General features: G+C 48.3%; 1 protein-coding gene and 1 long non-coding RNA gene across 4 annotated transcripts in view; one reads left to right on the forward strand and one right to left on the reverse strand.

Annotated features, from left to right (window-relative positions):
• ASB13 (ankyrin repeat and SOCS box containing 13) overlaps nucleotides 1-22,364 on the reverse strand; it is a 43,691-nt gene that overhangs the window by 20,362 nt on the left and 965 nt on the right. Inside the window, exons 1-4 of one of the 2 annotated variants that reach the window (XM_085870609.1) lie at nucleotides 6,608-6,740; nucleotides 6,303-6,490; nucleotides 5,401-5,551; nucleotides 4,980-5,114 (exon numbers count right to left, since the gene is read on the reverse strand). In XM_085870609.1, the coding sequence (XP_085726735.1) occupies nucleotides 4,980-5,114; nucleotides 5,401-5,551; nucleotides 6,303-6,490; nucleotides 6,608-6,644 (511 nt within the window). In that variant the 5' untranslated portion in view covers nucleotides 6,645-6,740. Of the gene's footprint in view, nucleotides 1-4,979; nucleotides 5,115-5,400; nucleotides 5,552-6,302; nucleotides 6,491-6,607; nucleotides 6,741-22,364 lie in introns of those variants that run through there. The other variant, XM_085870611.1, reaches the window with a different exon arrangement.
• Nucleotides 20,134-22,364, forward strand: part of LOC147032750 (uncharacterized) — a 114,014-nt gene continuing 111,783 nt past the window's right edge. The window contains exons 1-2 of one of the 2 annotated variants that reach the window (XR_015055346.1): nucleotides 20,134-20,148; nucleotides 21,184-21,509. This is a non-coding gene — a long non-coding RNA (uncharacterized LOC147032750). Of the gene's footprint in view, nucleotides 20,149-21,061; nucleotides 21,510-22,364 lie in introns of those variants that run through there. The other variant, XR_015055345.1, reaches the window with a different exon arrangement.

Genomic DNA, 22,364 nt, shown 5'->3' on the forward strand with positions numbered 1-22,364 from the left:
TGCCAGACATAGTGCTTTGCATTCAGGCCAAAGAGTTAAATTTTCGTCCCATCAGACCACAGAATCTTTCGCCTCATGCTCTCAGTCTCTCATGTGCCTTTTTGCAGACTCCATGCGTGCTTTGACGTGCCTTTTTCTCAGGAGTGGCTTCCATCTGGCCACTCTCCCATAAAGCCTAGATTTGTGAAGTGCTGCAGAGATTGTTGTCCTTCTCGAAGGTTCTCCCATCTCAACCAAGGAACTCTGTAGTTCTGCCAGAGTGGTCATTAGGTTCTTGTTCACCTCTCTGACCAAGGTCCTTGTGTTAATGTGAAGATGAGTGACAAAATATTTAAATTTAATCCATTTCAAATTCAGGCTGCAACACAACAAAATGTGAAAAAGTCAAGGGGTGTGAATAATTTCTGAAGGCACTGTAGTTGGGTTGAAAAATCAAAACAGACGAGACAGCTCAGAGGCAAATGCGATACCTGTGCACCATCCTGTCTGAATCTGCTGGTGGACAATATTATATCTGCTGGTGGACCATTCTGTCAGGTCAGGTTCGATCTGTGACCTGCTACAGGTACCATGTAAACCTGTACTAACCTGTTCCATGGTCGGGTTGTCGGCGACTCAACCGTCTCCCCCACCAGGTTTTCTGGTGAGGAGGGTGTTTGGATATGGACACCCAGCAGGATTAAAAACAAAACCTGTCAAAGGGCGGAGGAGCTCCTTGTGAGCCAACGGCCATCCATATCTAGTGCCCAACTGTGTCTGCGGACGTCCTCCTGCAGTTGGGTCACTTCTTATTAGGAGGTTGGTGGCAGGATTTGCACTCCGGCCACCGTAAAACCCTTCATTCCGCAAAACGCAAAAAAATCTGAAAACCCACTCCGTGGGAGTACCTCCTGTGCAGCTTCCCTTCGCAGGGCAGCTCACCGGATGACGGGATTGGGAAAAGCCTTCGGGACCCCCAATCTTTGATGATAGGAGGGAAACCACGGGGTAACATCCCTGGGTCAGATTGCGGGAGAGTGTGTCGGAGTGGTGCTGAGGTGTCGTCCACCAGACGGCGGTCTCCTTGGGTTAACCTGAGGCGGTCCCTTCGGGTGGGTGCCTGGAATGTCCTATCCCTAAGAGAGGATGATCACCTGTCTCTGTTATCATCTGAGCTCAAGCGTTTGGACATCGGGATTGCAGCTCTCTCTGAGGTTCGGAGACCGGATTGCGGAGAGATAATGGTGGGTGGTTACACCGACTATTGGTCTGGTCGCTCTGATGGTTACCATACCCAAGGAGTTGCTGTTGCTGTGTCCATAAGCTGACCCCAATGATAATTGAGGTAACACCAGTCAACGAGCGTATTATGTGATTAAGGATTCGTCACTCCTTAGGTGTCATTTCCCTGGTCTCTGTTTATGCTCCGACTGAGGCGAGTGATCTCACCATGAAGGATGCATTCTACGCCACACTCGAGTCTGTGGTTAATCAGTGCCCCAGACGAGATACACTTCTAGTCTTGGGGGATTTCAATGCATTGACTGGAACTGATAGGGATGGTTATGAGATGTGTGTTGGTCCCCATGGGTCAGGAACTATGAACCAGAATGGCACTAAGTTCCTTGACTTTGCAAGAAGTCATGGACTTAGGGTGGCTGGTTCATGGTTTCAGCGCCCACAAGCTCATCACTGGACTTGGTATTCCAACGCTGGCGGTGTGGCAAAGGAGATTGACCATGTCCTCATTGACGGTCGTTGGAGGATGATCCAGAACTGCAGGGTCTACCGGAGTGCTCAGTTCCTCAATACTGACCACAGGCTTGTTGTAGCAACTCTAAAGCTGCACCTTAAATCCTGGAGAATGGTACCATTCCAGCCTCGGCTGGATGTTGCCAAGCTCAGGGATGAGAGAGTAGCTGAGGAGTTTGCGAACAGGCTGAGTGGACACTTGGGGGGTCTGGGTGCTTTGGGGGGTCCTGAAGAGTTGTGGAGCGCCTTCAAGACCACCGTCCTTGATGTTGCCGGTGGATGCCTTGGAGCTCACCACAGGGCAAAGAAGAATTTTGTCTCTCAAGGGACACTGGATACCATTGACCAGAGTCGCAGGGCCAGGCTGAATGGCAGAGCTGAGCTGTTCAGGGAGCTGAGGCGTAAAACTGTACGTGCACTGAGGGTGGACAAGGAGGCCTATGTGCGAGGAATCTGTGAGGGGGTAGAGCATCACCTGTGGACAGGTGATTCTCGTCCCGCTTACAGGGGAATTCACGCATTACGTTCATCCAAGCCCATCCCTCGGAGCACTACAGTTTGAGCAGAGAGTGGTAGGCTCTTGACAGAGGAGTCTGAAGTGAAGGCCCACTGGGCCGGTTACTTTGAGCGGTTGTACCAGGCTGATCCCCCAACTGTCGAGTTGGACGTCAAGGGTGTTACAATCCCTGTTGCTGACCCTCGAATCAACTGTGGTCCACCTTCGCTTGTGGAAACACGGGCTGCGGTGAACCAGTTGAAACGGGGAAAAGCTCCAGGGATCTGTGGCATCCATGCCGAACTTCTCAAGGCTGGTGGAAATGCTGCACTCGTGTCGTTGCATGCAGTTTTGTGCTCTGCCTGGAACACAGGCATCATCCCAACTGACTGGAAGAGGGGCCTTGTTGTCCCTCTCTGGAAAGGGAAGGGTGATCGCCAAGACTGCAACAACTACCGAGGGGTGACGCTGCTCTCAGTGCCGGGCAAGGTCTTTGCTCGGATAATACTTGATAGGGTTCGCCACCATCTGCTTGAGCACCAGCGTCCAGAGCACTCAGGCTTTACACCAAAGAGGTCAACGATTGACCGTATCCTTGCACTTCGTGTCCTCACCGAACGCAGACGAGAGTTTCGGCAGGGGCTGCTTGCAGCCTATGTTGATCTCTGTAAAGCGTTCGATTCAGTGAATCGGGATGTCCTCTGGAGGATTCTTGGTCTTCGTGGGGTGCCACCAAAACTGATCGATCTGATGTCTGAACTCTACTCTGGTACTGAGAGTGCTGTGAAGTGTGGTGGTACCATCTCTGACTTATTTCCAGTTGTTACTGGAGTTCGTCAGGGATGTGTACTGGCCCCCACACTTTTCAGCACTTGTATGGACTGGATTTTAGGGAGGATGTCGGAGAGATCAAGTTGCGTTGCGTCATTTGGGAATGTCAAGATCTCGGACCTTGATTTTGCAGATGATGCAGTCATCTTTGCGGAGACTTTAGACATCCTCTTGGGGGCCCTCGAGGTGCTGAATGAGGAGTCGGAGCCGTTGGGATTACGGGTTTCTTGGGTCAAAACTAAGATCCAGGCTTTCGGTGACATCTTGGATGCTGCTGTCCTGTCTGTGTCTGTTTGTGGTGAGGATGTTGAGGTCATGGAGAGATTCACTTACCTTGGCAGTAATATTCATGTCTCTGCTGGCTGCGAGTCAGAGGTCAATAGACGTTTGGGTCGGGCCTGGGGAGTCATGGATTCACTGGATCATGGGGTGTGGCGCTGCCGGTACCTGTGCGGGAGGACGAAAGTCCGAGTCTTCAGGTCCTTGGTACTTCCAGTCTTGCTCTATGGGTGCGAGACTTGGACTCTGACCAAGGATCTGAGACGGAGACTTAATTCCTTTGGTACCAGGTCTCTTCGGAGAATCCTTGGCTATCGCTGGTCGGATTTTGTGTCCAACGAGCGGTTGCTGAGAGAGACTCGGATGAGATTTGTTACCTGCATAGTCCGTGAGCGTCAGTTGCGGCTGTATGGACATGTGGCTCGTTTTCCTGACTCTGATCCTGCTCACCAGATTCTCTCAGCGAGGGAGTCTCATGAGTGGAGGAGGCCAGTGGGCCGACCACGTGCCTCATGGTTGCAACAGGTTGACCATCATCTCAAGGAGATGGGGATGGGCCTGGCATCTGCCTGGGGGATGGCCAGACGGAAGCCCCTGGAGTACCGGCGGAAAGTGGACGCAGCGACGCGCTGTTCTGGCACATGCTCCCATACCTGACCTGACCTGACAATATTGGTAGTGGTCGTATAGCAGCTTAGCTGCCGGGGTAGCTATCATTTCTTGAAGCGCGACTGTGTCGCTGATGCAGTGCCCCTCTACCAGTACACACACTGGAACTGGTACTCATTTCGCCGACCTCGGAAGGATGATAGGCTGAGTCAACCCCCTGGTGTATTAATTCAGTGGCCGACGGGGCTTGAACTCAGGACCCTCGGATCCCAAGCTGTCACCCTAAACACTGAGCCAACACGAGGCTGTGGACAATCTTGACAAAGATGTGGTGAAGGTAAGACAAAGGTGTGGTTTAAGCTGCGAAAGACAAAATACTGTCGGACCCTGACATTCACGGTTCTGCTATTCATGGACCCCACATATTTGCCATTCATAAAATGTGAGCTGCTTCTATATTCACGGGCATAATCTTGGTTTGTTTGTTTTTTGACGGGATTTTTGATTTACCCTTATGAATCACAAACCGCTGGGAACCTATCCCCCTTTTCCCCATTGAAACAATGCCCCGACATACACGGATTCGACACTTGCGGCATTTTTCAGGAACGTATCCCACACGAATGTTGGGGTCCTACAGTACACGTAACAAGAACCGACAGCAAAATATTATTGTTGATAAGTAGCAACTAGATCAGAAACTCTGCTCCATATATGTTATATATTCGCTCTTGCTGTTAATAAGAAATGATAAAGCAGAAATAAGCTCAGTGGCATCATCGTGCCCCCGCAAGCACCGATGATAACCCACAGCCAAATGTGGTGCTGCATACGAACGATGACTGCAAGCAGGAGTAAGCTGGATAAAAATGTGATGCGATGAAGTAATGACAATTCTTAATTGAGAAAATGTTTGGATGAATTCTGAAGGTGGATTAGTGCTTCACCCAAGATGCCAATGAAGCTGCAATAGCATACTCAGAGTAGAGTATCCGACCGTTGCTCCTGAAGAGGTACTGTCCGTGCATATTACCTGCATCTAAAAGGACCTTCGCACAGTCATGGTGCTGTCCGTAGCAGGCAACGTGCAGCGCCGTACCCAGGTGGCAATCGTGTGCTTCCAGGTTGGCTCCCGCCTGGATGAGAAGTTGCACACACTCCAGACTGCCTGAGCGACCGTAAGGAATAATGGTCCGTTAGAAAGGGTTTGCAGATTTGTTGTGAAGGTGTCTTGGCAGCAATCAGACTATTCAACAAGTATGTTATATTTACAACAACTTTCTACTCCATATTACCATTATCGTGCGGATCACATCATTGTTGCAGGTACGGTTTGTTATTACATAAGCATCAAATAAAAATGAACACTGAAAAGTAAATGGTCTTATTTTCCCTTGTAATGTAATAGATTTACCCATTGGGCTATCTGAGACATCCCTCTACCATGTGCCCACCAGCGAGGCAGGCCTCGTGGAGTGGGGAAACGGTGAAGATGCTCAGGTTGACCTTGGCACCGTGGGCAAGCAGTAATTTGGCGCAATCCAGATGCCCGGCCGAGCAAGCATCACACAGTGGTGTGCTCCCATCGATGTTTCTCGCCTCGACCTGCCAGCATCATCAACATCAGAATCACTCTGTATTCCATCATTGTGGTTTTGACATGGTGAGGAAGTCGAAGACAAATAAGAAGGGATGACAGGGTTATCGATGGATGAGAAGAGGTTGGGGATACAAGAGAGGTTTATCAGACTCATTGGCATAATGGTGAGAGCATCCACTCTGAGTCTGGGAGATCAGGGGTTCGAAACCCAGCTGAGTCACACCAAGGAGTTTTTAAAAAAATGGTACGTGCTGCTTCCTTGCTTGATAGTCAGCATTTACAAAGGGTGAGAGCATGGGCAAACAATCATCGGTTAGCAATAACAGCACATGTTTTGACTTCATTGTGCCTGATCATTTTTTTTTTCTCATCAATTTTGGCCTGATCTCTCAAGGATGAAGAATCACTTTTTAGAAAAATCTCAGACCTGGATCCAGATCCAGATATTCAACAAAATCCAATCAATTCGTCCTCGTCACACGCCCAACCTTTCCACCAAAGCTTGTCCGAATCCGTGCACAACTTTTCGAGATTGTCTGTTTGTGAGCAGGCTAACAGACAGACAGACAGACAGACAGACAGACAAGAGTGAAAATATGACCTCCATCCACCTTGGGTGGTGGAGCGCATGAAGGAAGAGGAGCTGGGATAAGACGAAGGCAGCAAGGCTCACACAAACAAGGAGGTGAACGAAGTAGACTGAAGGGATAGTGGACGATGGACGAGATGGACGACCGAAGCGGGTCATACTCATACCTGCGCTCCGGCTTCGAGGAGTAGTCTTGCACACATGGTGTGTCCGCGCTGGCTGGCCTCGTGGAGCGGCGTCACCGAGTCTGCGGTCATCATGTTTACGCACAGACCGCTTTGGATCAGCGCGCGTACCTGCAGCACGCGACCAAGCACGCACGCCTCGTGCAGCGCCGAACGGTCAGCCCAGAGCCCTGAAACACCGGCGGCAGCGTGTGTCACACAGGGATTCGGCCGCTCAACCCTGAAACACCGGCGACGAGTACGATCAGCGATGACGTTCCGAGATCATCGCTCCTCCTCACTCTCACCGATATCACCGATGTTGGTTGGTCGTCCGACGCTCATTTTTGCTGCGTGCGAGTCGTCTCTCAAATCGCGCGGTGTTCGTGCGCAGTGACGTCATGACGGCATGTCTCAAATCGCGCGGTGACGTCATGACGGCATGTCGTCTCTCAAATCGCGCGGTGTTCGTGCGCGATGACGGCATGTCGTCTCTCAAATCACGCGGTGTTCGTGCGCAGTGACGTCATGACGACACGCATCACGTTAAGGCGTCGTGTTTGACGGTATTTACGTACAAAAGTGGGACCAAACGTTATCGTTATCACCAAGTACAAAACTGCAATCGATTAACCTTCAGGTTCCAATTATTACAGCGCGGCGACATCGCGCTGTTTTATAATTGGCTATTCTGTCCTGTGTCTTCTGTCACACTTATTGTTTGGGTGATGTGGGCGGAGATTGCTGGGTGAATTGTGGGCGGAGATTACTGGGTGAATTGTGGGCGGAGATTGCTGGGTGAATTGTGGGCGGATATTGTCGGGTGAATTGTGGGCGGAGATTGCTGGGTGGATTGTGGGCGGATATTGTCGGGTGAATTGTGGGCGGAGATTGCTGGGTGGATTGTGGGCGGATATTGTCGGGTGAATTGTGGGCGGAGATTGCCGGGTAAATTGTGGGCGGAGATTGCCGGGTGAATTGTGGGCGGAGATTGCCGGGTGGATTGTGGGCGGAGATCGCTGGGTGGATTGTGGGCGGAGATTGCGGGTGGATTGTGGGCGGAGATTGCCGGGTGGATTGTGGGCGGGGATTGCCGGGTGAATTGTGGGCGGAGATTGCCGGGTGGATTGTGGGCGGGGTTAATGCGGAAGAGCGACGTTTTTGTGCTGATTATGATGATTATTCCTCTTGCCAGAGGAGAGGGAATTGCATTTGTTTGTCTGTTTATCCGACAGAACGTGAGTATATGTATTAATTACATAAATGACCCTTTAGAAACCTAAGCACCTTTAATACCATCAAAACCCCGAAGACATTTAGAACCCGAAGACACATCAAGACCCCTAAAACCCTCAAGACCCCCGAAGAAACTTGAAAACTCCTTTAAGACCCCTAATACCCACCAGAACCGTAAGACCTTTAAGACCCCTAAAACTCCTAAAGACTTCAAAGACCTTTTTGACCCATAAGACCCGTAAGATACCCTGTTGACACCTTTGACTTTTAGATGTTTTAAGACCCTTCAGACCCCTTCAGACCATTTCGACCCTTTAAACCTTTTCAGACCTTTCGACAAGATACACCACACAAAGTCCCGGCGACGGTCTGCAATCTCTGATTTCTCTTTCTTCTTCTTATTCTTTTGTGGGGTTGGCTGGGGAAATTTAGACCCAAGTCTTTCACGAATGAGCTGGCCAACCCGACGTTCGACTAAGGTTAAGGCCGCAATTTGGAATTTGTTCAGGATGCCGGCGATCGCTTGCCAACTCTTCATGAAGGACACCGTGGGATCTTCAGCCTTCACCAATTGATTCCAACGGACGGGGCACCCGGTTAACGTCCATCCGAGGAATGGCACACACATTGATGAATCACCCTGTCTGTGAAACACCAGGATGATAGCATTTAGTGGGATTGGGATTCAAACCTCGGGGACTATAATGGTCTTAAAAAAGGAATAGGTCTGAAAAAGGTCGAAAGGGTCTTCAGGTCTAAGGGCTCGAAAAGGTCTGTAAGGGTTTAAAGAGTCATAAGGGATCTAAATGTCTTTAAGGGTCGATGGGATCTAAGGGGTCTAAAGGGTACATTCCAACAGTTGTAAGGGTCTAAATAGTCTTTGGGTTCTAAAGGAACGAAAGGGTCTCAAGTAACTAAAGGGTCTATAGGCGGGTCTAAAGGGTGTACAGGTGTAAGAGGTCTATGAGGTCTGTCGGGGTTTAAGGGGTCTAAGGGCTGTGGAGTCCAAAGAGTGTAAAGGGTATGCTCCAACAGTAAATGAAGAGGTTAAATGAAGAGGTTAAAATTAAATAACTATGTGAAACATTGTTTTTTGTTGTTGAAATTTAATTGACATTCCATTGAGATGACGGAATCTCACGTTATGTGATGGACGTATAAACATTGATTACATTTTAAGTTAATTAGCCAATTATCTCACCACCTGGAGGGACATTTTAAAGAGGACTCCATTCGTTTGGCTTCATCCGATGTCATGAATCATCATGCCGAGTTTCAAAAGGCATTGGGCTAATTACCTTCGCATTCTGTGAAAGGTTATGTTTTGGTCGGCGTGTATTTATTTATTTATTTCTTTGTAATCTTGTGATTCGTATAATTCAAAAAGTATTAAACCGAATTGCATGAAATTTGGTGGGATGATTGGTTATTAGCCAGGAAGCATTCGATTAGATTTTGGGATCGTTCGGGTCAAAGGTCAAGGTCAAGGTCACGAAAAGGTCAAAATCGTCTTTTTACGATAACACGGTCAATTTTTATTCAATTTGCATGCAACTAACGCCAAAATGTTCAGAATTCAATGCCTCATCTTGTGATATGCAATATGACACAATGACGCCCATACTCTTGTTACCGGTTAGGGGTCAAAGGTCAGGGGGGTCACGACCTTGAAAAATATGCGGTTTTTGTCATAACGCGGTCAATTCTTGTCCGCTTTACATGAACCCAGCACCAAAATGTTCAGAATTTAATGCCCAATCTTGTGACACAATGACGTCATAACACGTGTCACCGGTTGGGGTAAAATGTCGGGGGGGGGGTCACGCCCTTGAAAAATATGCGGTTTTCAGCATAACTCAGTCAATTCTTATTCGATTTGCATGAAACCAGCATCAAACGAGATTACCTTCTCTTGTTGAAACGTTGTATTCACCGAACTTGCGAGTGAAGACTCGTCAAAATGACGTGAATTGATTGTTGTTTAGTCCGTAGCCCCCGAAAGTCGGGGGGGGGGTCATGACATTATAGATATGTGGTTTGTGTCATAAGACCATTCATATGAAACCAGTTCCCCACACTCATACCAAGAACAAAAAAAGTAGTGGCGGCGAAGGTATGCGCTCTATGAGTGCCCGTTCTAGTTGTTTAAGTAAGACGTGAAAAAAATACTTATAATGTAATTAGTCCATGGGCCCAGGCATATATCGGTACCATCTGGGAAACCAAACTTTAGGGCTACTAAGTTATTGGTAGGGACTAGATGATTACTTCAATATGTGATAACCATTCCAGAAGAGCAGCTTAGTGTATGTATTTTGCATTTTTACCATTTTACCATTCTGAGATATTGACGTTTTGGGGGAAAATCACACAATGGACTATTGACACATCCCATGAAGGTAATATCATTCAATAAGAGCAAAGGATATCCAGATTTGTTTGCCTTCATTATGCGGAGGGTGGGTACATTCCAGAGATGATAACTACCAATAAGCTGCCAGTCTGCAATGGTTATCACATCAAAATATGATATATATATTATATATATATATATATATATTATATATATATATATATATATATACACCAATTCAAAAATCATAACGAGGATTGGTTTCCTTAGATGGTACCGACAAGTAGAATTTCTGGCCTGGGCCCATGGACTAAATGGGAAGTAAAAGGCTTGGGGTGGAGGGAGGGGGGGTTATACTTCGGAAATGAGAATTAATGACAGTTGTTAAAAGTTGAAAGGTTTATCTTGGCACTCCGGCTTGTTTATTGAGTTTTTTTTTTTGTATTCGTTATCTCGGCTCAAAGACGAACAAAACGACAGAGGGCAGCAGGTTTACAGATTGGCAGGGGATCAAATGGGAACAGGGAGACAAAGACATCACACATGAATGGATCAGTGGCAGAGAGGGAATGGGAAAGGGAGAAGTGGGGGGGGGGGGAGGGGGGCAATGAGAGTAGATTGAAGATAGGTGTGGGTATTGCGGAAAGCATGAGGTGACGACTGGCAGCACTCTCGAAAGACTGTAGGGAGGGGCAGGATACAGGAGATACAGAAGTCTGTTCCACAGACGATGAAAATGGGGATGAAGTAATCGAGATGAGAGGTCAGCTTAGAATTTGGAGGGAGGAGGGAGGGGGTAACCAGGTGTGTGATTCTGAAAGAATGCGTGTGATTTGGGGAGGTTGGAGAAGGACGATTGGGCAGGAAGAGCGAGGTCAAAAGTGAAACAATAGAAAACTGAGTGTTCAAGAAACTGCCTGCAATGGGCAATAACAACACCTTGGGACTTGACCTTCTGCCAAGATATGTCAATAACTCGGAGAGCCTTGGACTTTATCGCCTTTAAAATATCAACATTGGAAGCAGCTGCACCAGCCCAAAATATGGACCCACACTTGAAATTATACTTCCCATGAAGACCTTGTACATTATAATGAGCTTTGAGTGGCTCAAACTGGAGAGCTCATTGTAGAGTACCTATCCATTCGCATGTCTTCTAGGCCAGCTGTTTGGTGGTGTGGTAATTCCCAGGATAACTTCAGAACTTCTGATAGATTATGTTTGAAGAACTCCATGGACTGTGCTTTATCATCCATGTGTTGGCCAGAGAAGTAGGCTTTTTGAAGTGTTTTTGGAGGATAAAAAATGTAGTCTCATGCAATATAGCGAGACGAGAGAGTGCAAAAAATGCAACACAGTGATAGTGGGGCCAGTGGGACAAGTCAGACACACAAGTAAGGGAATGAATGAATGGGAAACTAGGATTGAGAGGAGAGTAAGAAAATCGTTAACCTGTAAGTCAGAAGATTGGTTTTGGGGTGTTAAGGATATAGAAAATATAGTGTGTATGGATGGGGGATTACATGCGAAGATGGTAATGTATTGCCAAAATGAAGCCCTGGAAAAAAAGAGTGCAATGGAACAGCCGAAGGAAGGCAGTTTCTCAACGGGTGAGAAGAGGAATTAAAGAGTGGAGGTGGATGGTTTTATAGTCAGGTCAGGTTCGATCTGTGACCTGCTACAGGTACCATGTAAACCTGTACTAACCTGTTCTATGGTCGGGTTGTCGGCGACTAAACCGTCTCCCCAACCAGGTTTTCTGGTGAGGAGGTTGTTTGGATATGGACACCCAGCAGGATTAAAAAACAAAACCTGTCAAAGGGCGGAGGAGTTCCTTGTGAGCCAACGGCCATCCATATCTAGTGCCCAACTGTGTCTGCGGACGTCCTTCCTGCAGTTGGGTTACTTCTTATTAGGAGGTTGGTGGCAGGATTTGCACTCCGGCCACCGTAAAACCCTTCATTCCGCAAAACGCAAAAACGCAGAAAAATCTGAAAACCCACTCCGTGGGAGTACCTCCTGTGCAGCTTCCCTTCGCAGGGCAGCTCACCGGATGACGGGATTGGGGCAAAGCCTTCGGGACCCCCAATCTTTGATGAAAGGAGGGAAACCACGGGGTAACATCCCTGGGTCAGATTGCGGGAGAGTGTGTCGGAGTGGTGCTGAGGTGTCGTCCACCAGGCGGCGGTCTCCTTGGGTTAACCTGAGGCGGTCCCTTCAGTGGGTGCCTGGAATGTCCTATCCCTAAGAGAGGATGATCACCTGTCTCTGTTATCATCTGAGCTCAAGCGTTTGGACATCGGGATTGCAGCTCTCTCTGAGGTTCGGAGACCGGATTGCGGCGAGATAATGGTGGGTGGTTACACCTACTATTGGTCTGGTCGCTCTGATGGTTACCATACCCAAGGAGTTGCTGTAGCTGTGTCCAATAAGCTGACCCCAATGATAATTGAGGTAACACCGGTCAACGAGCGTATTATGAGATTAAGGATTCGTCACTCCTTAGGTGTCATTTCCCTGGTCTCGGTTTATGCTCCGACTGAGGCGAGTGATCTCACCGTGAAGGATGCATTCTACGCCACACTCGAGTCTATGGTTGATCAGTGCCCCAGACGAGATACACTTCTAGTCTTGGGGGATTTCAATTCACCGACTGGAACTGATAGGGATGGTTATGAGGCGTGTGTTGGTCCCCATGGGTCAGGAACTATGAACCAGAATAGCACTAAGTTCCTTGACTTTGCAAGAAGTCATGGACTTAGGGTGGCTGGTTCATGGTTTCAGCGCCCACAAGCTCATTGCTGGACTTGGTATTCCAACGCTGGCGGTGTGGCAAAGGAGATTGACCATGTCCTCATTGACGGTCGTTGGAGGATGATCCAGAACTGCAGGGTCTACCGGAGTGCTCAGTTCCTCAATACTGACCACAGGCTTGTTGTAGCAACTCGAAAGCTGCACCTTAAATCCTGGAGAATGGTACCATCCCAGCCTCGGCTGGATGTTGGCAAGCTCAGGGATGAGAGAGTAGCTGAGGAGTTTGCGAACAGGCTGAGTGGACACTTGGGGGGTCTGGGTGCTTTGGGGGGTCCTGAAGAGTTGTGGAGCGCCTTCAAGACCACTGTCCTTGATGTTGCCGGTGGATGTCTTGGAGCTCACCGCAGGGCAAAGAAGAATTTTGTCTCTCAAGGGACACTGGATACCATTGACCAGAGTCGCAGGGCCAGGCTGAATGGCAGAGCTGAGCTGTTCAGGGAGCTGAGGCATAAAACTGTACGTGCACTGAGGGTGGACAAGGAGGCCTATGTGCGAGGAATCTGTGAGGGGTTAGAGCATCACCTGTGGACAGGTGATTCTCGTCCCGCTTACAGGGGAATTTGTGCATTATGTTCATCCAAGCCCATCCCTCGGAGCACTGCAGTTCGAGCAGAGAATGGTAGGCTCTTGACAGAGGAGTCTGAAGTGAAGGCCCGCTGGGCCGGTTACTTTGAGCGGTTGTACCAGGCTGATCCCCCAGCTGTCGAGTTGGACGTCAAGGGTGTTACAATCCCTGTTGCTGACCCTCGAATCAACTGTGGTCCACCTTCGCTTGTGGAAACATTTGCTGCGGTGAACCAGTTGAAACGGGGCAAAGCTCCAGGGATCTGTGGCATCCATGCTGAACTTCTCAAGGCTGGTGGAAATGCTGCACTCGTGTCGTTGCATGCAGTTTTGTGCTCTGCCTGGAACACAGGCATCATCCCAACTGACTGGAAGAGGGGCCTTGTTGTCCCTTTCTGGAAAGGGAAGGGTGATCGCCAAGACTGCAACAACTACCGAGGGGTGACGCTGCTCTCAGTGCCGGGCAAGGTCTTTGCTCGGATAATTCATGATAGGGTTCGCCACCATCTGCTTGAGCACCAGCGTCCAGAGCAGTCAGGCTTTACACCAAAGAGGTCAACGATTGACCGTATCCTTGCTCTTCGTGTCCTCACCAAACGCAGACGAGAGTTTCGGCAGGGGCTGCTTGCAGCCTATGTTGATCTCTGTAAAGCGTTCGATTCAGTGAATCGGGATGTCCTCTGGAGGATTCTTGGTCTTCGTGGGGTGCCACCAAAACTGATCGATCTGATGTCTGAACTCTACTCTGGTACTGAGAGTGCTGTGAAGTGTGGTGGTACCATCTCTGACTTATTTCCAGTTGTTACTGGAGTTCGTCAGGGATGTGTACTGGCCCCCACACTTTTCAGCACTTGTATGGACTGGATTTTAGGGAGGATGTCGGAGAGATCAAGTTGCGGTGCATCCTTTGGGAATGTCAAGATCTCGGACCTTGATTTTGCAGATGATGCAGTCATCTTTGCGGAGACTTTAGACATCCTTTTGGGGGCCCTCGAGGTGCTGAATGAGGAGTCGGAGCCGCTGGGATTATGGGTTTCTTGGGTCAAAACTAAGATCCAGGCTTTCGGTGACATCTTGGATGCTGCTGTCCTGTCTGTGTCTGTTTGTGGTGAGGATGTTGAGGTCGTGGAGAGATTCACTTACCTTGGCAGTAATATTCATGTCTCTGCTGGCTGCGAGTCAGAGGTCAATAGACGTCTGGGTCGGGCCTGGGGAGTCATGGATTCACTGGATCATGGGGTGTGGCGCTGCCGGGACCTGTGCGGGAGGACGAAAGTCCGAGTCTTCAGGTCCTTGGTACTTCCAGTCTTGCTCTATGGATGCGAGACTTGGACTCTGACCAAGGATCTGAGATGGAGACTTAATTCCTTTGGTACCAGGTGTCTTCGGAGAATCCTTGGCTATCGCTGGTCGGATTTTGTGTCCAACGAGCGGTTGCTGAGAGAGACTCGGATGAGATTTGTTACCTGCATAGTCCGTGAGCGTCAGTTGTGGCTGAATGGACATGTGGCTCGTTTTCCTGACGCTGATCCTGCTCACCAGATTCTCTCAGCGAGGGAGTCTCATGAGTGGAAGAGGCCAGTGGGCCGACCACGTGCCTGGTGGTTTCAGCAGGTTGACCATCATCTCAAGGAGATGGGGATGGGCCTGGCATCTGCCTGGGGGATGGCTAGACGGAGGCCCCTGGAGTACCGGCGGAAAGTGGACGCAGCGACGTGCTGTTCTGGCACATGCTCCCATACCTGACCTGACCTGGTGGATGGTAATCTTCACCTTTTAGAATTTAACCAGGAGCGGATTACAGAAAGAATGCAAATGTCTTGGAAGAGCTTGGGAGATTTGAACAGAATTTGTGCTTCTGCACCATGGCAAGAGATGCCAATGATGTTGAACGCTGTATCAAGGAGAGGCTGATGGTATGTGGGGGCACCAGCCCATCGTGGAGAGCAGTTTCCCTTGAGCGACTTAAATTCCTTGTAGGCTATAAGTTTAGTTCTGATGACTTCCTTCACTGAATGTGGATGAAGTTATGTTTTCACTCCTGCTTGTCTGTGTTTTTGTCTGTCTGTGAGCAGGATATCGGAAAAAAAAACTTATTGAAACTTGATTGACGGGTTAGGTGTATGACAAGGACGAATTGGTTCGATTTTCCTGAAGATTTGGATCTGGATGCTCGAATTTTTTCGTGATTCTTCACCATTGAGATACAGGGCCAAAAACGATATATGGCATGATGTTTTAAAATGTTGTGGATGGATTCAGCCGAAACTTGGTGGACAGGTTGGGTAGAGGTGACGAGGACAAATTGATTAGACGAGCAAGTTGCCCGTGCCCGCACGGGATTCTAAATGGGGTAGAGATTGAGAAGGCAAAAATGCAAATGGCGTCTCCTGTTATCGAGCCGGCAAGCATGTGCAGTAGCTTTTTTGATGCCTTGGGTCCGTAATAAATAATTGTATTGGTGTCAAAGCCAGTGAACAATTGCAAATTAATAGTATGATTTTGGTAAAGATCAACATCCGGATCCAGACATGAGAACTTTTTTAATTTTTCAAGTGATTCTTCACAACTGAGAGACAGGGCCAAAAACGATATTTCGCACGATATTTCAAAAAGTCGTTTCTGGGTTATGACAAAACTTGGTGGATGAGTTGGGAAGGTGACAAGAACAAGCTGATTAGATTTTGGTTCAGGTCCAGCTATGCAGATCTGCATACCTCACACTCATCAGCACCTGGTGCTTTTCCATTTGCCAGCTCTTTCAAGGCTCTGCATACCTCAAGTTCTATCAATATTGGTTCTTCCTCATAATCCCTTTCTTTGAAGGTTGCCATCATTTCACTATCTTGTTTGAATTGAGTTTCATTATATTCCTTCCATCTTTCTTTCACCTGTGTTTTTTTTATCTGATTTTTTCCTGTTCTACTCTGAAGGACCCCAATTTGAGACCTAAACTTTCCTGTTATCCCTCTCATCTTTTAAAAAAAATCTCTTGTTTTTCAGCTCTGTTGTCATTTTATATCTCTATACATGCTCTTTGAAGTATTTATCTTTGTCTTTCCTAGCTTGTCGTTGGAATTCGGAATTTAGCCGCTTAATGTCCTCTCTCGATGCACCTTTGGTTTTCAGCTCTCTCTCTCTCTCTCTCTCTTCTTCTTCTCTTCTTTCACCAATATTTATTCCTCTTCTGACAGCCATTTAGCCTTCTTATCTCTGCCTGCTTTTGGGATGTTGGTTTTTGCCTCTTCTTTTACAATATCATGAACCTCTTGTTACAATGAATCTGGCATTCTCTCAACTGGCAAGTCCAGCTATGCAAAACCAAGTCCAGCTCTTTTCTTTTTTCCATTCCTTTTTTTAACCTTTTTTACATATTGCATGGATACATTTTTAAGATCATATCTGGTTAGAATTAAAAAAAAAAATTCACCAAAGTTTTCAATTTGACTCCTAGTTTGCCACAAGGAGTTCATGATCTGTCCCACAGTCTGTGCCTGGCAGAGTATTGGCAGGTTGCACAGTACTTCTCCATCTTCTATTGATTAGAATGTTGTCATTCTGATTTTGATGTTTCCCATAAGGTGAAGTCGATGTGTATAGTCTATGCTTAGGTTGTTTGAACCATGTGTTTGCAATATTACAAGCTCATTCTCCACACAGAACTACAGCATTTGCTCCCCTGGCTCATTTTGGATACAAAGTCTGTGCTTTCCTGCAATCCCTGGTGCTCCTACTTCTCCAATTTTTGCAATCCAGTCTCCCATAACACTGGGGAACAATTTTTTTCTTATGATCTGTTGCATGAGATTTTTCAACTTATTCTATATATTTTTTCAAGGCTGATTTTAAATCTTAAATCAGTTTTCCTCCACATGCTCTAGTTTTCATGCAATTTGAAACTTGCGATTTTTTTCAAAAAAGGAGGACACCCATTGCTATTTGCACTCGGGATAACTTTCACAACTAGGGGTGCGATTTCGGACGTTAGTGGAAATATACGATGCCTAAACTGCTAAATAACTATAGACCATATTCGTTTTGCTGCTAACGATTTGCTCATGATATATTTGACATCAATTTTCTTCATCTTTATTGATATTTATTTATCTTTATTGATATATATTATTTAAATCCTTTATTGATATATATTAAATTTACGAAATTTGGTACACATATCAAGCAAGTGGTGAACTGGTGCCTTTTGATATTTTCTAATTGATAGGTCACATGGTTTGGCAGCCATGTTGGATTCAAGAAAAATATTAAATAATGTTTTCTCTGGAATAACATAACCTAACGAAGCAAAAATTTGCAACTGTCATCTTCCATCATGTCTGCATGCAGAGTAAAAATTATGACATCACAAGTCACATGGTTTGGTGGCCATCTTGGATAGAAAAACACACCTCATCCGATTAACACGAAACTTCACACACGTATTCCACTGGAGGATTGGAGGCAGAATGTAAATGTATGATGTCATAGGTCACATGGTTCGTCAGCCATCTTGGATTGAAAATTCATGAATTTTAAAAATCTTCTTCTCCAGAACGGCTGGACAGATTGAGGCAAAATTTCACATACACTTTCCCCAAGACATCCTTTCAGAAGTTTGTTAATTTCTAATTGATAGGTCACATGGTTTGGCAGCCATATTGAATTTACCCTAAAACCTTCAAACAACTTCTCCAGAACAGCTGGTCAGATCAAGGGGAAACTTCACATACATATTGCACACGCTTAGCGAATATAAATTTGTTAATCCTCATTTACTATGGCGGGGGATATCGAAGACTTTGTCTTCAACAGATGCTAGTTATCTTTTATCTTGTGGGCTTGGACTGTATTGTCTTGCCAATTGCTTTTGGAGATGCGCTGGCAAGCGCACACTTATGTCTTGACTGTTATTCAAAGAAGGATATTATTAAAGAACAGTTTATCCAAGAAGGCCTTATTATTCACCACGTTGAACATCTGGAATAAGAGTTTTGGTTCACACAGGTGAACTCTTAAACAGCAAGGAGTTCACAGTGGGCGCTCATTCTTAAACACGAAGTTGTTCACCGGGTGCAACAGGGCATAAATGGGCGGCGTACAAGTGGGGGGGGGGCACCAGATGCGCCATGGGGGGGCATTGCACCCAAATTCCCCTCCCGCCCTCGCGACGGGCCTGCAACTAGGCTGTCGCTGCCAGAGCTCCGGTAGGCAGTGCAGTGCTGGATAAGGATGTTTGAAGCAATCTGATCAAGAATGTCACCAGAAGTCCCCACCAGGGAGGGGGTGGGGGTTCCTTTTGGAGCACTCTGTCCTTCAAAAGGGAACGTTCTTCCGATTGGCTAGCTGTCCCCTCTGCCCTTGGGTTATAGGAGAGAGAGACAGAGACAGAGAGAGATGCCGTTGTGTACCGGTATCCGAATGACATCGTGGTAACTGGTGAGGGTTCGGTTCGTTCAGAGAGGATAAGAAAAATCGATGAGAGTGATACGCGGATACGACACAGGCATGATGGGCCAAATGACCTCCTCGCAACAGCACGTGTCCATGAAATCGATTTTAAGACTTCGACATGTTTTATTTATTTCCGATCGTTTCCGGTATTGATTGATATGATGATATAGTGTGTTAAAGGAAAAATAATAAATAAATAAAAATAAACTTCTCTGCAGCCGGTTTTCAGCTGCAAACGAAAACGTTTTTATCCCTAGCAGTAAACATCACGTGCTCCGAACACACCGTTGACGTTTTTTAATTAGGTCATAGCGGAACATAACACATCGAAACACGTTCGCCCTCACTGACAGACGACACGCAACATGGATTACAGATGATTCCCTCCCCCCTGCGTCGCTCATCGATCCGTCAAAAATGAAACATTAAAATTTCGCGGTTTTTATTTAATGGGGGGTTAACAAATCGTATCAGATAAATAATCTCTGGCGATTCGCCAGTTGTGGAGGTTGCAAGGCTTCGCTGTTGTGTTTGACGGCAGAATGCAAACATCGCGACGTGAAGATGGCGACGCGATGTCAGCACGGTAAGTAAAACGGGAGACAAGAGCTAATGAGAGTTGCTTTCTTTAAGCAAAGACGATCCAGACACGTTTTCCGACCACGTGGTGGAGCTGACTGTCTTTTTTTTATTATTCTTTATTTATTCTTGTGCCAACGCGCGTGCGAACGTCTTTGCGTCACTGCGGAAAGGAAAAGCACAACGCGCCGACGTCATCACGGCCGCGTGTTTTGCGTCACGCTCACGGTGCGCGTGTTTGCGTCCCCAAAGTGTCAATAAGCATTTAACACGCAATTAGCGTTCGCTGCTCGGGAGTATTTCCTCCTTGTTTTCCAATTTCTCGCCCCCTGTTCCCCCTTTTGAAGTGGAACCTGGATTGAGCGAGGGTTCCCTGTGAAGGAGAGGATTTAATAAGGAGCTGTCGGTGACGCGAGGGTCGTAAATCGGCGATGGCGCGAACATTGCGGGAATTGGTTTTTTTTTTCTAGAATTTCCCGCTTTTTTAATATTTCCCTTTCGCACGAATCATGCGAGTTCACAACTTCGGGCCGACTTCTTAAGGGCGGACACTGACAGGGTCCGTGGGTCAAGCAGACGAGACGTGGAAAAAAAACAACCCCCGGACGATCCCTCCACCATCTCGCTTCTCGGTCTCCACGATCCCCCCTCCCCTATCCACCTCGCCCACTCCCCCTCGGCTCGGCCCCTCCCTTTGCCCCCCGCCCGGTGATTTCGCGAGCGGCACACGGCTCTCCAGGACGAGGCAGGCGTGGCGGGAGCGTGGCGTCGCGAAAGCAGGGAGAGAAGCCCAGAGCTGATAAGTCAGAGGGAAGCAGAGGGGACGCCACACCCGAGGAGAGAGAGGATGACGAGGTTCGGGTCGGTGGGTGAAGGGTGGGGGGAACACGGAGAGGGCTCCAAAAGGAACCCCCACCCCTCCCCTCCTCAGACCCCCCTTTTCCTCAGACCCGACTCCTCCCTTTCCCTCAGACTCCCCCCTTTCCCTCAGACTCCCCCTTTTCCCTCAGACTCACGACCCCTTTTACTCACTCACCCCCCCTTTCCCTCAGACTCACGACCCCTTTTACTCACTCACCTCCCTTTCCCTCAGACCCCCTCCCCCTTTTCCCTCAGACTCCCTCCCCTTTTCCCTCAGAACCCCTTTTCCCTCAGACTCCCCCTTTCCCTCGGACTCCCCCTCCTCCCCCTTTCCCTCAGACCTCCCCCTTTCCCTCGGACTCCCCCCTTTTCCCTCAGACTCCCCCTTTCCCTCGGACTCCCCCTCCCCTCCACCCCCTTTCCCTCAGACTCCCCTCCTCCACCTCCTTTCCCTCAGACTCCCCTCCCTCCACCTTCTTTCCCTCAGACTCCCCCTCCACCTCCTTTCCCTCAGACTCCCCCTCCACCTCCTTTCCCTCAGACTCCCCCCTCCACCTCCTTTCCCTCAGACTCTCCCTCCCCTTTCCCTCAGACCTCCCCCTTTCCCTCGGACTCCCCCCTTTTCCCCTCAGACTCCCCCTTTCCCTCGGACTCCCCCTCCCCTCCACCCCTTTCCCTCAGACTCCCCTCCCCTCCACCCCTTTCCCTCAGACTCCCCCCTCCACCTCCTTTCCCTCAGACTCCCCCCCTCCACCTTCTTTCCCTCAGACTCCCCTCCCTCCACCTTCTTTCCCTCAGACTCCCCCTCTCCTCCACCCCTTTCCCTCAGACTCCCCTCTCCTCCACCCCCTTTCCCTCAGACTCCCCTCCCCTCCACTTCAGACTCCCCCTCCCCTCCACTTCAGACTCCCCCTCCCCTCCACTTCAGACTCCCCCTCCCCTCCACTTCAGACTCCCCCTCCCCTCCACTTCAGACTCCCCCTCCCCTCCACTTCAGACTCCCCCTCCCCTCCTCCCCCTTTCCCTCAGACTCTCACGCGGAAGCGCGATTCCAGGACATCGCGTCACGTGGTCTTAATGATAATGTAATAAGTGAAGATGTGTTGAGAGGGTGACGCTTCCGGGAGGTGGAGGGTGTCGGACGACGTGTTGCGTTCCGGTGAAATGGGAATAGAATGAGGAAGCGACGACGACGTCGCCAGATCGGTTAAAAAAAACCAAACAAACCGCTGCGATGGCAAAAGCCTCGGATCGGCCTCCCGGCGGGACGTCCGGGGTGGGAAGAAGAACGACCCGAATCAGCACGTGTGGGGACAAGCCCGGGGTGGAGAGGAGAGGGGCGAGCGCGAAGCCTTGTGAGTAAACTTCTCTCTCTCTCTCTTTCTCTTTCTCTTTCTCTTTCTCTTTCTCTTTCTCTTTCTCTCTCTCTCTCTCTCTCTCTCTCTCTCTCTCTCTCTCTCTCTCTCTCTCTCTCTCTCTCTCTCTCTCTCTCTCTCTCTCTCTCTCTCTCTCTCTCTCTCTTTCTCTTTCTCTTTCTCTTTCTCTTTCTCTTTCTCTTTCTCTTTCTCTTTCTCTTTCTCTTTCTCTTTCTCTTTCTCTTTCTCTTTCTCTTTCTCTTTCTCTTTCTCTTTCTCTTTCTCTTTCTCTTTCTCTTTCTCTTTCTCTTTCTCTTTCTCTTTCTCTTTCTCTTTCTCTTTCTCTTTCTCTTTCTCTTTCTCTTTCTCTTTCTCTTTCTCTTTCTCTTTCTCTTTCTCTTTCTCTTTCTCTTTCTCTTTCTCTTTCTCTTTCTCTTTCTCTTTCTCTTTCTCTTTCTCTTTCTCTTTCTCTTTCTCTTTCTCTTTCTCTTTCTCTTTCTCTTTCTCTCTCTCTTTCTCTTTCTCTTTCTCTTTCTCTTTCTCTTTCTCTTTCTCTGTGTGTGTGTGTGTCTCTCACAACCGCTTCGCGCACGTGCGGAGGCTCTTTTACATTCATTACACTTTATCACTCGGTGTTTACACCTGTGGGTATGATCGTGTGTATTATACTCGAGTTGCTGTAAAACAGTCAGGTGGTCCTGGTGGAGCCTTTACAGGTGTTTGCATGTACAGTACACCGTACACGGATCCGAGCACGAAACCGAGGAGGCTCGCGCGTGTTTGCGTGTCGCGCGCGCTCGCGCCCCTCCGTCCGCCGCAGGTTGTTGAGCGCCGCGGGTCACGTGGTCACCTCCC

Source organism: Eptatretus burgeri, chromosome 2 (assembly GCF_056783735.1).
Source record: "Eptatretus burgeri isolate ZD-2024b chromosome 2, Ebu_testis_v1, whole genome shotgun sequence".
Taxonomy (NCBI): domain Eukaryota; kingdom Metazoa; phylum Chordata; class Myxini; order Myxiniformes; family Myxinidae; genus Eptatretus; species Eptatretus burgeri.